Source organism: Rhinopithecus bieti, unplaced genomic scaffold (assembly GCF_001698545.2).
Source record: "Rhinopithecus bieti isolate Rb0 unplaced genomic scaffold, ASM169854v2 scaffold_8783, whole genome shotgun sequence".
In the NCBI taxonomy this organism is placed as follows: domain Eukaryota; kingdom Metazoa; phylum Chordata; class Mammalia; order Primates; family Cercopithecidae; genus Rhinopithecus; species Rhinopithecus bieti.
This window is the reverse complement of record NW_016806197.1, coordinates 2,903,459-2,917,251: the sequence shown is the minus strand read 5'-3', so window position 1 is coordinate 2,917,251 and position 13,793 is coordinate 2,903,459. Positions and strand designations below refer to the sequence as shown.

Sequence of the window (13,793 nt, the reverse complement as noted above, 5' to 3'; positions counted from 1 at the left end):
CTTCTTATTCATTCAGCTGGATTTTTATGTAATTTATGTCATTATCATAGTTCTTTACCTCTTTTGCCAATATAGTCTTGAATCTGTTAGAAATATTTGGAAATTAGGCTTTGTGCAGCCAAGGATCAGAAGCTGTGCTTAAAATTACACCAACCCTCAAATTCACTTCCTAGGTTGATTTTCCAATAAGCACCCCCTGCAAGCAGAATAGAAGTCAGGCCCATCCCAACTTGTCCTGCTATTTACAGAGGTGAGAATGAAAGTAAATGACTCTGTCCCATCTGAGAGCTTTCTGGAATACTAATCGCCTCCCTCTGATCCTGTCTTTCCGCCAAAACTTGGATGAGTCCTTCTAACTCCCCCTACATTAGACAAAAGCAGGGGACTCTGTCAGACCAAATTCCAGTCCAGGTACAACGTGTCCTGATCTCGCTTTCCTCCCTGAAGTCAAGGAGTTCAAAAAGCTGCCCTTTTCAGAGGTCTGAGGCTGGGTCCTGAACATGAGGACCCAGGAGACCCCTCCAAATGCATGTGGCCTCACCTTCAGTACATACATCGGCCGGTTTTCAAACGAATGTCCAATCTTCACCCTCCTCGCCAGGTCAGGAAAGTCTGCGGCAATGTTGTCCATCTCGTGGTAAATCTGAAGCATGAAAGAGTGAACCCAGGGACATTTAAAAAATCTGCTCAGCTCTGGCTGGGTATCTGTGATTTACTTTGTTGGTCTTAATTATCTCGTCCGGGACTCTAATCTTGGAGTTGACCATATTATCAGCATGGAAATGCTGATTATGAGAACTGCCTGAATAGTCCTTTTCTGCAGTTTTCTAGAGAGTAGCACACTTTATTTGTTCACAAAATTGTAGTCCACTAAACTAGAGTAGAGAGGCTTTTGCAATATTGCTCTAACACTGTGTCCTTTGTCACTGTACTAGACTGGACAGTCAAAGACAAGGGGCCAGGCGCAGTGACTCATGCCTGTGATCCCAGCACTTTGAGAGACTGAGGCGGCAGGATTGCTTGAGGCCAGGAGTTTCAGACAGCCTGGGCAACATAGTGAGACGCCATCTTTACAAGAAACATTGAAAAAATAAAAATAGTTCATAAAAAATATGGAAGAGGAAAGAAATTTAAAAATTTAAGAATAAGATTCTTAAAAAAAGAAAGAAATTTAAAAAGTTAAGAATAATAATAAAATAAAATAAAAACAAGCCAGGTGCAGTGGCTCATGCCTATAATCCCAGTACTTTGGGAGACTAAGGTGGGAGAATCACTTGAGCCCAGGAGTTCGAGAGCAGCCTGGGCAAAGTAAGGAGCACCCCCCCCAGCTCTACAAATAATGAAAAAAAAAAATAGCCAGCTGTGGTGGCGTGTGTCTGTGGTTCCAGCTACTCGGGAAGCTGAGGTGGGAGATTCATTCAAGCCTGGGAGGTTTAGGCTACAGTGAGCTGTGAATGCACCACTGCACTCCAGCCTGGGCAATGAGTGACCCTGTCTGAAAAATAAAAAATAAAAAGAAAGAGCCCCAAAGCTCTTAAACCAGTACTCTCTAAAATTCTGTGATCACTTTCTCTAACTCAAAACTAATAAAAAATTAGCATGCACCATATATATGTACACACACACACACAATGACACAAATATACTGTGCACATTATTAAACAATTGAAATGGTTGTGTTAATAATAAACATAAACATATGTAGAAATATAAATAGAAGTTGTAATCGTTTCTTCCTTCATCCCTGTGGACTATCTTGCTTACACCCTGTGGACTATCTTGCTTACACCCTGTGGATACATGTGCCCCGCTTTGGAGATAATTTATCTAAAGGCTTTGAGAGTGCAAGTGAAGAAAGGTAAATAAATGGCTAAGAATACCCTTATTTGCTTTCGGGAAAAAAGTTCAATTTAAATAGAATTTATCCATCTTAGTTTTCAAACCACTTGAGGGCCAAAAGAAAATAAACAAATGTATTTGTTTCGGCCTTAAGACTGGAAGAAGAAACTATACAGAGGAGGAAAATGTGTAATTAACATAGAATAAAGTCAAGCTTAAAGGGTTTATCAGACTTGCTGTCAATATGGTAGACTGAGCAGAAGCAAGAAACCACCTCCAAATACATAGGCAAACCAGGTAAAATACAAGGAAAATGATTCACAGCCAAGTTGAAAAGCTAAACAAGAGGAAATTGTAGGTGCCAGAAACAAAGAAGGAACTAACTAGGAGGGTAGAGGGTGGGAGACGATGCCACAGAACACCATCTCTGCCTTGGGTGCTACAGGCTTAGGCAAACCTGGACTAGGAGGGGAGCTATAGGACCCAGCATGGCACAAGGAGCTGGAACCTGAGAGCTAGGAATGGGCAATTTGGGCCACAAAAAGGGCCTACAAATTCTACCCACTCTACCCACTGACCCTAGAGAGTGGAGGAAAAGCAAGGATAGCTGCCTTAAGCCTTGGGAGATACTCACTGCTTGGGCCACACTCACTGCTTTCAAAACACCAAGCTGTGTCCAGGTGTGGGGTGCAAATTCACACTGTCCACCACTGCCACAACACAGACAATGGCTTTGGAACCAGAAACTCTGGCAGAGGCCAACATGAAATTCCCACTAGAGACCTAAGAAAGCCTAAGTGGTTATATGAGCCAGTATGAGCTTTTTTTTTTTTTTTTTTTGAGACGGAGTCTGGCCCCGTTGCCCAGGCTGGAGTGCAGTGGTGTGATTTTGGCTCACTGCAACCTCCACCTCCCAGTTTCAAGTGATTCTCCTGCCTCAGCTTCCCAAGTAGCTTGGACTACAAGTGCCTGCCACCATGCCTGGCTAATTTTTGTATTTTTTTAGGTGAGACGGGGTTTCACCATGTTAGCCAGGCTGGTCCTGAACTACTGACCTCAAGTGATCTGCCCACCTCGGCCGCCCAAAGTGCTGGGATTACAGGTGTGAGCCACCGTGTCCAGCCTAGAATACGAGTTCTTAAAAGCTGTTTTTAGGAAGAACTGCATGTGACTGAGCTAGGATGGTGGTGGCACAGCTATCCACAGCAGAGGGCTTCGCAGTGAGGACGAGATTGCTGTAAAGGGCGCCTCAAACCAGAGAAACCAGAGGTGAGCAGGTGAGAGACAGTGAGGCTCCAGCAGCCGGCAGGTGAGGCGATGGCCCCTCCAGGGTCTTCGGTGACATTTGCAACTGGTTAGCTCAGTTGGCAAGGGCCCCATGTTCATGAGGCTTATATCACGGGCTTGATCCCTGTGTGGGCTCTGAGCTCTGCTTTCGTCGGTGGCCTGAGACTGAACTCCTAACTTTAACCAGCTGTTTTGCAGATGTATGTCACTGGTCGCAAGAGGGATCAAGGGTCAGAGTCGTTGGAAGTGTATGCAATAAACAAAGCTACCGACAAGCATGGGAAAGAAGTGGAAATAGTCAACCTTTGAAATCCTCCCTCAAGAAGAGAAACAACTTGAAGTACACGCCTTGTGAAATGCATGCCAACAGCACCATGTCTGTATATCAAGAACAACATGTATTAAGGTACACCAGGGGGAACACTAATTTAGATGTGGGGGAGTGTTCCTGAGCTAGTTGTCTGCAGATGGATGGAGATACTGAGGGCTGTAAGAGAACTGTACTGCATTCATGGTACAGTTCTATTCTACAGCCTCTCTTGATTTCTTAAGTTCCAGTATCCCAGGAAATTATTCTACTTCAAGTTTTTCATTTGAAGGCTTGGCTTACCTTGAAAGTCAGCCATCTATATCAAGTGGTTCCTAACTAAACACAGCACCAAAATGCATGATGGAAAAAATATATACATTATAAGTAGTCATGATAAATGAGTGGAAATATTTTGTTAACCTTGGAAATCGCCGCTTGTCTACTTGCCTAGAATAAGTAACATTTTATTCTGAGTGAGTAAAATAGAGGGATTATGGTAGGGTAGAAGAAGTTTGAATTACAAGGACTAGAAATGATTGCAATTATTTTCATGGTGTTCTGAAGGAGTTGCTTAAGGAAAGAAGGATGGTTGAGGGAGGAAATAGCCAGGCTGTATTTCATGACACTCAGGTGCCGGTAGGAGTTAAGCAATCCAAGAATTAGACAGGAATTGAAGTGTACACATCTTAGCCCCTCAGTGAGTGGATACTGTGCTGAAGACTAATGTCTCCTGGAAGTAAGGAGAGAGGTTACAAAATTAAGGAGGCAGAGAACCTTGATCTTAACCCACTCTGAAACACTTACAGCTTTCAGGGAATGGTAAGCCCCGTAGTTGAAGTTATTACTGCGCCGTTCTTGCCCTTCATTCTGTTGCATTTCTTCATCTTCATTGTTTAAAAGGGCCTGAAAACACACAGCAATGTTGTGAAGTGATCCACTGCAGACGCAGGTTTTACATTTTTTCTGTCATATCTTGGCATGTGGGTCAGCCAAGATGGCGGCCCCTTCAACCCATCAAGCAGCACAAATGTCAAGGTTTAAAAGGGGGTCAGATTTCTTTCATATATTTATAAAATTTTACTTCTTGGCTGGGCGCGGTGGCTCACGCCTATAATCCCAGCACTTTGGGAGGCCGAGGCAGGCAGATCACGAGGTCAGCAGATCAAGATCATCCTGGCCAACATGGTGAGACCCTGTGTCTACTAAAAATACAAAAATTAGCTGGGCATGGTGGCGCGTGCCTGTAATCCCAGCTACTCGTGAGGCTGAGGCAGGAGAATTGCTTAAACCAGCGAGTTGGAGGTTGCAGTGAGCCAAGATTGCACACTATACTCCAGCCTGGTGAAAGAGAGAGAATCCATCTCAGAAAAAAAAAAATTTTTTTACTTCTTGGTGACCAATTTACATGGCCTCATTCAAAATCCACTTACTCCCTGGAAGCAACATACGCGCTTTTTGGCTATTCTATAGTATGAACTCTCTAGACATGAGCCTGCATCTGGTATCCAGTGCCTCTGAAATACACAGCTTGGGAAACCATTCAGAAACAAAGAAATTCTTATAACCACTCATACTTTGAAGGTTCCTGGCAGATGTCTGTGACATGTGAGGATGATTAACAAGCTCATAGCTGCTAACGCCATCAGGAAACTCCCAGGCCAGATCACCAATTAGTCCATAACCCACCTCAGTGAAGGAGAGAGCATGAGCCAGATACAGGTCGTGAGGCCAGAGGATGGCATTCCCTCTGCTAGGGCTATCCATGACATTCCCCCTGTCTCCAAGGGTGCCTCTGTGGCTGGTCCCCCACACCCTCCCCCTGCTCTGCTCTTGCCACTTGACTTCAAAGAAGAAAAGAAAGAGGGACTTATGACTTAATGGCAGATCTAGGATATGCCAGGCACTGTTAGACATTTTACATATATTTAATCCTGAATCTTCTCAACAAATCACCTGACAAAGGTCTCACTATCACCATTTTACTGATGAAGAAATGGAGGCTCAGCAGGTTAATAACTTGTCCAAAGACATAGCACACAGCACTAGTAGCTAGCAAAATCAGGATTTGGATCCAAATCTGTGTGGTTCCCTGGCCTATTTATGCCCTTTCTACTACAAAATGTTGTAGTCCTCTAACAAGTCACTGCACTTTACTTCCATTTGCCTCCATTTCCTCATCCATAAAATAGAAAAGGATAAAACCAGAACTTGCAAATCACTACGGTCTACTCTGGACTGGCTGCCTGGTCCTATGCGAGACCAGGAGGCAGGGGGCATAGTCTACCTACCTGCAGGTCCTCAATTGCCACTGCGTACTCTAAGCCCTGGGATCTCAGGAAGGATTTAACTGCCTGCAGACTGACAGATGGGACCAGGACATCCACAGGCCGATTGAAGGTGGAGAGAGATTTCCAGACATCAAGCTGAAGGGAACAGAAATGAAACCAGGTTAAAGGACAGTTCAGGTAAAATGTACAATGAGCTCATTCTTCTAGAACACTGCCAAAAGCCAGGGTGATCCCTGAGAGGTTGGGCTCTGCGCAAGGTCAAAGTTTGCCCGTTTCACCATTGTGTCTGGTCGGACCCGCCCAACAAGCAGCATCTGTCAGAGACCGAGCATCATAAGTGGACGGCAGCTAGAAGGATGGGGCATATACTGTTCAAGCATCTCCTCTCCCAGGACACCACAGCTGTGATGTCATCTACAGTACTCCCTTTCTCCCATTGGCCCCCTCAATTGTGTAAATGGCCAGTGGACTCACACAGGATTATATTCAGAGACTCCTCGGAAATAAAAATAATAATACCAGTAGAGCAAGAGTCTTCTCCTACCAAAGTTAGAAAACACTCAGGAGAGCTAAAAAGAAGCAGATACCTTCAAGTTGTTTGAATTCACTAGTTGACTCAATTTGCTGATCTCGTCTCCATTTCTGACATTAATCCTAAAAACTTGGTCCCTGGGGAAGAAGAAAAAAGAGAAAAAGAGCGAAAGATAATGATGAGCTTTCAGCTGGCAAAGAAACCCCAAGCCTCCTATCCTAGACGCAACCAGGCCGAAAGAAAGGAAATGGTCTAGTCTTTGGTTTTAATGTATGGCCATTAAAAATGAGGCTACATGGCAACTATGAAAAAGTGCTTATGGCATAACTTTAAGGGAAATATTAAGTGAAAGAGCAGGACACAAAATTGTATGTATGCCATGATTATAAGTATGGAAAAGCAGATGCATTGGAAGAAAACAGACAGCGGAAATATACCAAATGCTGACAGCCCTTATGTTCGGGTCGTGGGATTATGGATGACTTACTTTTTTCCCCCTTGTATCTGTTTTCTGTAATGTGGTCATATTACTTTATAATGAAAAACATATATATTTTACAGGAAGGAATGTGCCTGAGTTACACGCAAAGCTAACTCAAGACATAAAGAAGCACTTCTTCACTGTCAGGGCTGAGGACGGAAACCCTGGCGGCACCTCCGTGCTGGAAAGAAAACAGCATCTCCATGCTGGGAGGGTGAGCTGTGCCCTCTTAAAACACAGGCGAGGCTGGGTGCTCGCTCAGTCCCTTCCAGCTACAGAACCCCATACAAAGGCTCGTTTGGGTGGAAACTGACTATGACCCATGGTGCTGAGGCTGGGTTTGGGATCCACTCCTCCCCACGGGGAGAGAGGGTACCCTTAAAGGACACAGACGGGGCCGGCCAGTCTCAGTCCCCTTTTGTCGTTTGTCCTGAGCTTGCTTCATATACGTGATTTAGCTTCCGCAGCGGCGGCAGGGGTAGCGGGCCCCCAAGGTCCTGTGTGTGGGTGGGAGAAAGCGGGGCCTGAAAAGCTGCCTTTGTGCTCTCAGCTGGCTGGGGAGACAGGGGAGCCATTAGGCTGTTGCTAGGTGACGGCCCCAATGAATCCGCACTCGATGCTGTCACTGCGTCATCCCTTTGACACAAGTGAATGCAAAGAGAGCCGCTGTGACTCAAGGACCTGTTGAGAGTGAATGGCTGTCACAGGGAGCTGAGCGTGCAGCCCCATGGGGCAGCTCCTCAGCAGAAAACCGGTTTCATCCAGATGGCCCGTCAGGGTTTTGCTGGGTTCTGGAAGGTTCCAGGGGCTCTCCAGTGGGTCTAGGCCAGCCTCAAGGAGTCAAGGTCCACTGCAGAGCCGTTCTTGCTGCAGGTGGCTGGCCAGGAGGAGGTGCCAGTGCCAAGGGTTCCCTTTCTCCTAACCCACCTGGTCCCCACAGGGTCCTGGAGGGGAGCAGGTAACTGCACCCTGTGGGCACTGCTGAGGGCCCTGAAGAGATACCACTGGGTAGGCAGGTCTCAGTCTGAACCCTACAGGCTTGCCAAGAGTTGAACCTGCCGCCCTGCGAAGATGAGGCATCAAACCTGATCTTTCCCTGACCTCGGCAAGCACCCTTGAAAAAAAGGCACCGATGTAAGACAGAATGGAGCCAGGCACCATGGCTCACACTTGTGATCCCAGTGCTACAGGAAACCAAGGTGAGAGGATTGCTTGAGGCCAGGAGGTCAATATCCTCCTGCACAAAATAGTGAGATTTTGTCTCCACAAAAGAATGAAAACTGTTAGCTGGGCGTGGTGGTTCACAGCTGTAGGCCAGCCACTCAGGAGGCTGAGGCAGGAGGATCACTGGAGCCAGCAGTTCAAGGCTGCAGTGAGCCATGATCACACCCCTGCACTCTAGCCTGGGCAATAGAGCAAGACCCCCATCTCAAAAAATTAAAATTAAAAATAAATAAATTTTAAAACAGAAAGGAAATCTTTACTCCTGGATGGGGACAAGGGCCCGTCTGCAGAACTCATGCTCTATCACAACCTACCGCCAACACTCCAAAAAGGGGGAATCTTTAAAATGGCAATTCTATACTTGGGAGACTGAGGCAGGAGGATTGCTTGAGCCCAGGAGTTCAAAACTGCAGTGAGCTATGATTGCATCACCGCACTCCAGTCTGGCTGACAGAACAACACTCTGTCTCAAAAAAAAAAAAAAAAAAAAATGGGGCTTCTAGAAAGATCTTGCGTGGTGACATATTTATTAGCACAATTAGGCATGTGTAAAATACAGCACTGGCTACAGCAATCACAAAGAGGAAAGGGAGGAAGAAGGAACAGGAGGAGAAAATAAAGGAGGATGTAAGAATAAGAAGCTCTTTGAGTATGAAAATCATGTTATGCATTCACCCAACACATGCGTTTTAGTTTTTCCAAAGTGGTGACTTCACAACAAAACTTGTGCACATTCCTGGGCACGGTCCAGGACAATGGGACACCGTGTCTCTGCCTGGCCCTGAGGATGATTAAATCCGCAAACCCATTTCATCCTGCTCTAATCAGCCAAGCTGCAGAGGTCAAAGAAATATCTGTAGCATGCAAAGCGGCAGGGCAGAAGAGCAGGTGCAGAGTGGAGCCCATTTCATCTGTCTCTTCTTCACCTCTCCCTTCCACCCCACCTCGGACCCAGCCCAAACTCACTATGTACTTCTGTATGCTTTTGTACACGCTGTTCCCACTGCCTGCAATCCATCCTTTTTCTCATCTGTCAGGCCCATCTAGTCCCATGTAATCTTTAGGACCGACTCACATCACTCATGAAGCTTTTCCTGACCAGAGGAGGCAAAGTCCTAACAGTCTTCAGATAGTGCTGAACATTGGCAGTGGTGGGAGTAGGTAGCAATATCCTTTTTTTTTTTTTTTTAAGACAAAGTTTTTGCTCTTGTTGCCCAGGCTGGAGTGCAATAGCACGATCTCACCTCACTGCAATCTCCACCTCCTGGGTTCAAGTGATTCTCCAAGTACCTGGGATTACAGGCATGCACCTCCACACCTGGCTAATTTTGTATTTTTAACAGAGATGGGGTTTCTCCATGTTGGTCAGGCTGGTCTCGAACTTCCGACCTCAGGTGATCCACCTGCCTCAGCCTCCCAAAGTGCTAGGATTACAGGCGTGAGCCACTGCACCCGACAGTAGCATTATCCTTATGAACAGAAGCACAGCAACACCCGAAAGCAGGGAGGACGTTGAGGGGTGCCATGTGAAGAGCAGCCTTTTTCTTGCCCTCACTGTCCTTGTCTGTATTTGGAAAATACCCTTGTCAGTTCATGAGACTCAAGATGGTGGAGCACATCCTATCTCCACTATCTGGATATTCACTCAAAGACTTGAGCTCTTTCTGAAGATGGAAGATTGGCCCAGGAGTCGGATGTGTTGGGATTTACAGGCAGCCATGTCTGCCCCTCCTGCTCCACACAGGTGTTCTCGCAGCTCCTCTTAACTTGATCCTCTCCAATAGCCAGGGCGTCCAGCTGCTGCCAGTGCAATGGCTGGCACCCCTGCTCCCTCACCCTCACAGGCATCTGTGCTTTGGACAGTCAATACCCACTTTGGTGACTGAGCATCTATCCCTCCCCTTTCACCATGCTGGCAGCCAAGTGGCCCACTCTTTGTGCCTTTCTCATCTGCCTCCCTAGCCAGGCTTAGCAGCCACCACAAATAATATTAAGAGATGGTTTCACAGAACCCTTAGATGCCTGCCAACTACTGCTGATGCCATAACCAGCTCTGCAAATGGTTCCTGTTCTCTGCCTGCCCGGTTCCTCTAGGCATCCTGGCCATTGTCCCATCTGGAAGATCTGTGAAGACCAGGGCAGAAGACTCCAGTAAAGCAAGAGAGACTGGGAAGATAGGTGAGGCAGACAGAAGGAAGGGGAAGGGGTGGTGGGTGGTGGGGAGAACCATCATCCTCATCTTCAGCAGCCAATCCAGAGCCTGGTTTCCCAACCACTCGAGTGCTCAGAGGCCAGCTTCTCCTTGCTCTAAATGTTCCCTTTGCTCTAAAAGCTGGGTGTCCCGGACATCTCTAGAGAGCCCAGGAAGAATTCTACCTTTGCTACGTTTCCTACTGTAGTGTGAGAACAGATTTAGGGATGAGAATGACACTATCAGTTAAAACCATCTGCAGTCAGCTCAGGCACACAGCTTTTTCTGTGCAAAATTCCTGCAGAGAGCATTCTAGGGCCTGGCCCAGCTGTTGCAGCCCAGGTGCCCACCGCATTGCAAGAGAGGTCTGTATCTTGCGAAACAGAGATCTTTCAGCCACATGAATAGCTGCAGTGGGAGCCTGACAGTTCCATGCATCAGCCCACACGGCAGTAAGTCTAGTCACTACACACCTTCTGATGAGCCACCTGTGGGAAAATCATCCCTGGCCACCTGCTACGCCTAACCCCTCTAAGCTGTTTGGCAATAGAGACACAGGTGTGAACAGAAGACATCATCATAAAAATTAGTCAATCTCATATAAATAATTACCTCAGAAAACAACCCCAAAGTCTCATTAGCCAGATAGTAAAATAGAAAGTAAACTAAGAGATAGATCCAAGAGATACAGGATTTTATTTGGAGACGAACTTGTGTTACAGCAAAAAGAGTTTTACGTTCAGAGTTCCAGCTCCCCTGCTTCCCAACTAAGTGGCCTTGGGCGTGTTCCTTAACATTTCCAAGGCCGATTTTTTCTTTCATGCTTAAATGGAAGAAAATAACACCCCTGCCTGGCAAAGTTGTTGCGTGATCCAAAAGATAATGTACATGAAAGCTCTTTGCAAATGGCAAAGTATTACACAGTAATGAGTTATTATAATTCAGTCTTCTAACAGGGCACCATGGTATCCCTTTTATCTCTCCTACCACCCGAATGTCCTCTCCCCTGCAAACCTCAAAGCATTCTGCGTGAAGCACACATGCACACACACACACACACACACACACACACACACGGGGTACAGGCATGTGTCTCTGCATGTCATTTTCATAGCTGTGTCTAGGCAAGACCTGTGAAATCTCTACGTCCCAGAAGCCAATGAGAAAGCACCAGCTCAGAAGGGGGTATAGCTCAGGGGTAAAGCATTGAACTACAGATCAAGAGAAAGCACCAGCTCTGCAAAGCCTTCGCCATTAACAAAGAAGTGAAACCAACAAGCTTGAGACCCAGGGTTTCCCTTTAAGCATGGCGGAAATTGGAAACAAACCATTTCTGGTAACCAGTAACTCTTAGTAATTAATAACGTAGCTCTCAGTAACCAGTAACTCTTAGTAATTAATAAGGTAGGAGTAAGAAAGCAGATGCCTGGAACTGACCTTATAAATAAGAACTAGGCAGAAAAAGAACTGGCAGGAGATGAGGGAGCTGGGGAGAGACTGTAGTGATCATCTAGTCCTGATTTCACAGATGAAATTGGGTCTCAGAGAAGAGAGTGGACTTGCCCAGGATGACACCAGGACAGAGCTGGAACAAGAGCCCAGGACTCCTTCCTCCATGTGAACTATGATCAGCCATTCATTTTCAGTTCCATTTGGCTCCCATATTTCTGAAATAACCAAATAAGAAGAAGTCCAAAAGGAACTTACCCAAAAAATTTTTCTCGGTCACAGATGCTGGACCCAATGAGGGCCCCAATGAACAGTGTCCACCTCATGTTCCCGGGGAGTCAGTCATACAGTGGCTGAGTCAAGCTGTATTTATAAAGCGTCTGAGAGTGACTCAAGTCCTCAAAAATGCTAATGCGATTCCCAACCACCCTTGCAACTCTGACAGTGTGACAGGCAGGCCTCACCAATGCCTCTCCCATTCCTTTCAAGTGACAAAGGTTGAGCCTCTCCATTTACAAGGTCAGGAACTTGCTCCAGGAGCTGAAAAAGTCTGTGCCAAGGGTACCATATTGCTCATCACTTGGCATTTAAATAGTGTTTTTTCAGTGAATAAGAAAGTTCCACAGTGTTGGATGGAATTTATCCTGATAGGAGAGGTCAGATTATAAACCTGGCATAGAGTTACCTCTAGAATAAAAAAACAGAAAAGTTAAGACTATCAAAGCAACCCTGAGCTGGCTCCAAGACCACAGGCTTGACAAGCCCTGCCAGAGGATTTCACCAGGGCAGGTCAGGATGAGGCAAGAGGTTTGTGGCCTCTTTTATGGATCTGAAGCCTAATTCTTATGACCCCACTAAGAAAACAAAACTGTATCAGGCAAATGATATACAAAGGATGTTTTGGTCTGAATAAATAATCAGTGTTCCTTGGGGTCTGAACTATAGGGAAGGCTTAATGGTTTTATCAATAATAAGATTTTCGGCCGGGCTCAGTGGTTCATGCCTGTAATCCTAGCACTTTGGGAGGTCGAGGTGGGCGGATCACAAGGTCAGGAGATCGAGACCATCCTGGCTAATCCGGTGAAACCCCGTTTCTACTAAAAATACAAAAAATTAGCCGGGCGTGGTAGTGGACACCTATAGTCCCAGCTACTCAGGAGAAAGGCGTGAACCTGAGAGGTGGAGCCTGCAGTGAGCTGAGATCGTGCCACTGCACTCCAGCCTGGGCACCAGAGCAAGACTCCATCTCAAATAAATAAATAAATAATAAGACTTTCTTATACTTCCTAGACTGTGGGTCTGGTATCCTTTCTACCAAGTCACAGCTGAATAAATGGAAGACACTCATGATCTCCATAACGTCTTCAGGGGCTCTGGGACCTTTGAGTCTGTCCTGGGAGCCCCAGTTCCCACAGTCTTTCCCGTCCCACCCTCCCTACAGTCTACATGCTTTCCACACCCACACAAGGGGAGTGGACACAACCAAGGGTCACAGTTGAGAGAGTTAAAGAAAAACTATCCTGACATGTGTTCAAATGTAAGACCTAATTCAAGATTATGATTAGGACAATGGCACTTTCACTAGGAGAGACTTATTGTGCTTAAACTGAATACGGCAAAGAAAACAGAGAGGATGTGAGATTAATAAGAGAAGACATCGAAGTAGGGGGATTCTTGCTAAAGGCAGGCCAAGGGCTTACACATCAAAGGTGGGGATGAGGAACTTGATCGGATATCAAGGTGGGAGGGATGACTTCGCAGGATCTTTGCTCAGCCTGGCTTAGCCAGGGCTTGAGAACCAGCCTAGTCAAAAAGAGGGTGCAGAATCTCAAGTGTGGTCCCAGAGAGAGCCTTTGTCAGGAGCTGTGGAGTTAGGGGCCATCATCTCCTCTTGCTCCCTCAGGGTCCTTCTGTCCTCTCAACACTTAAACTGAATTCCTACACCCACCCTGTCCACCACAAAGCGTGGGCTCAGTGTCAGGAGATCGATGTTAGCTTTGCAGTTAGCAACAAGAACAACTGAGACCCAGATCTAAGAGATGTGAAGTGGAAGAATCAAGGACCCAGAATTCTAGGCAGGCTGAAATTTAGTTCTTCCCTTTTTCTCCCAGGGAAAATCATCCACATGAAGAAAACCTAAATCCCCAACAGAAGTCAATATCTAAAGAGAAACTGTGTGCAACCTGAGACCG

At 46.2% G+C, this 13,793-nt stretch overlaps 1 protein-coding gene across 1 annotated transcript in view; it reads right to left on the bottom strand.

Moving 5' to 3' along the window:
• CPA4 (carboxypeptidase A4) overlaps positions 1 to 11,974 on the bottom strand; it is a 30,183-nt gene extending 18,209 nt beyond the window's left edge. The window contains exons 1-5 of the mRNA XM_017875065.1: positions 11,860 to 11,974; positions 6,312 to 6,393; positions 5,725 to 5,859; positions 4,241 to 4,339; positions 542 to 643 (exon numbers count right to left, since the gene is read on the bottom strand). Of these exons, the coding sequence (XP_017730554.1) occupies positions 542 to 643; positions 4,241 to 4,339; positions 5,725 to 5,859; positions 6,312 to 6,393; positions 11,860 to 11,927 (486 nt within the window). The 5' untranslated portion in view covers positions 11,928 to 11,974. The remainder of the gene's footprint in view (positions 1 to 541; positions 644 to 4,240; positions 4,340 to 5,724; positions 5,860 to 6,311; positions 6,394 to 11,859) is intronic.
• Positions 11,975 to 13,793: the final 1,819 nt, after the last annotated feature.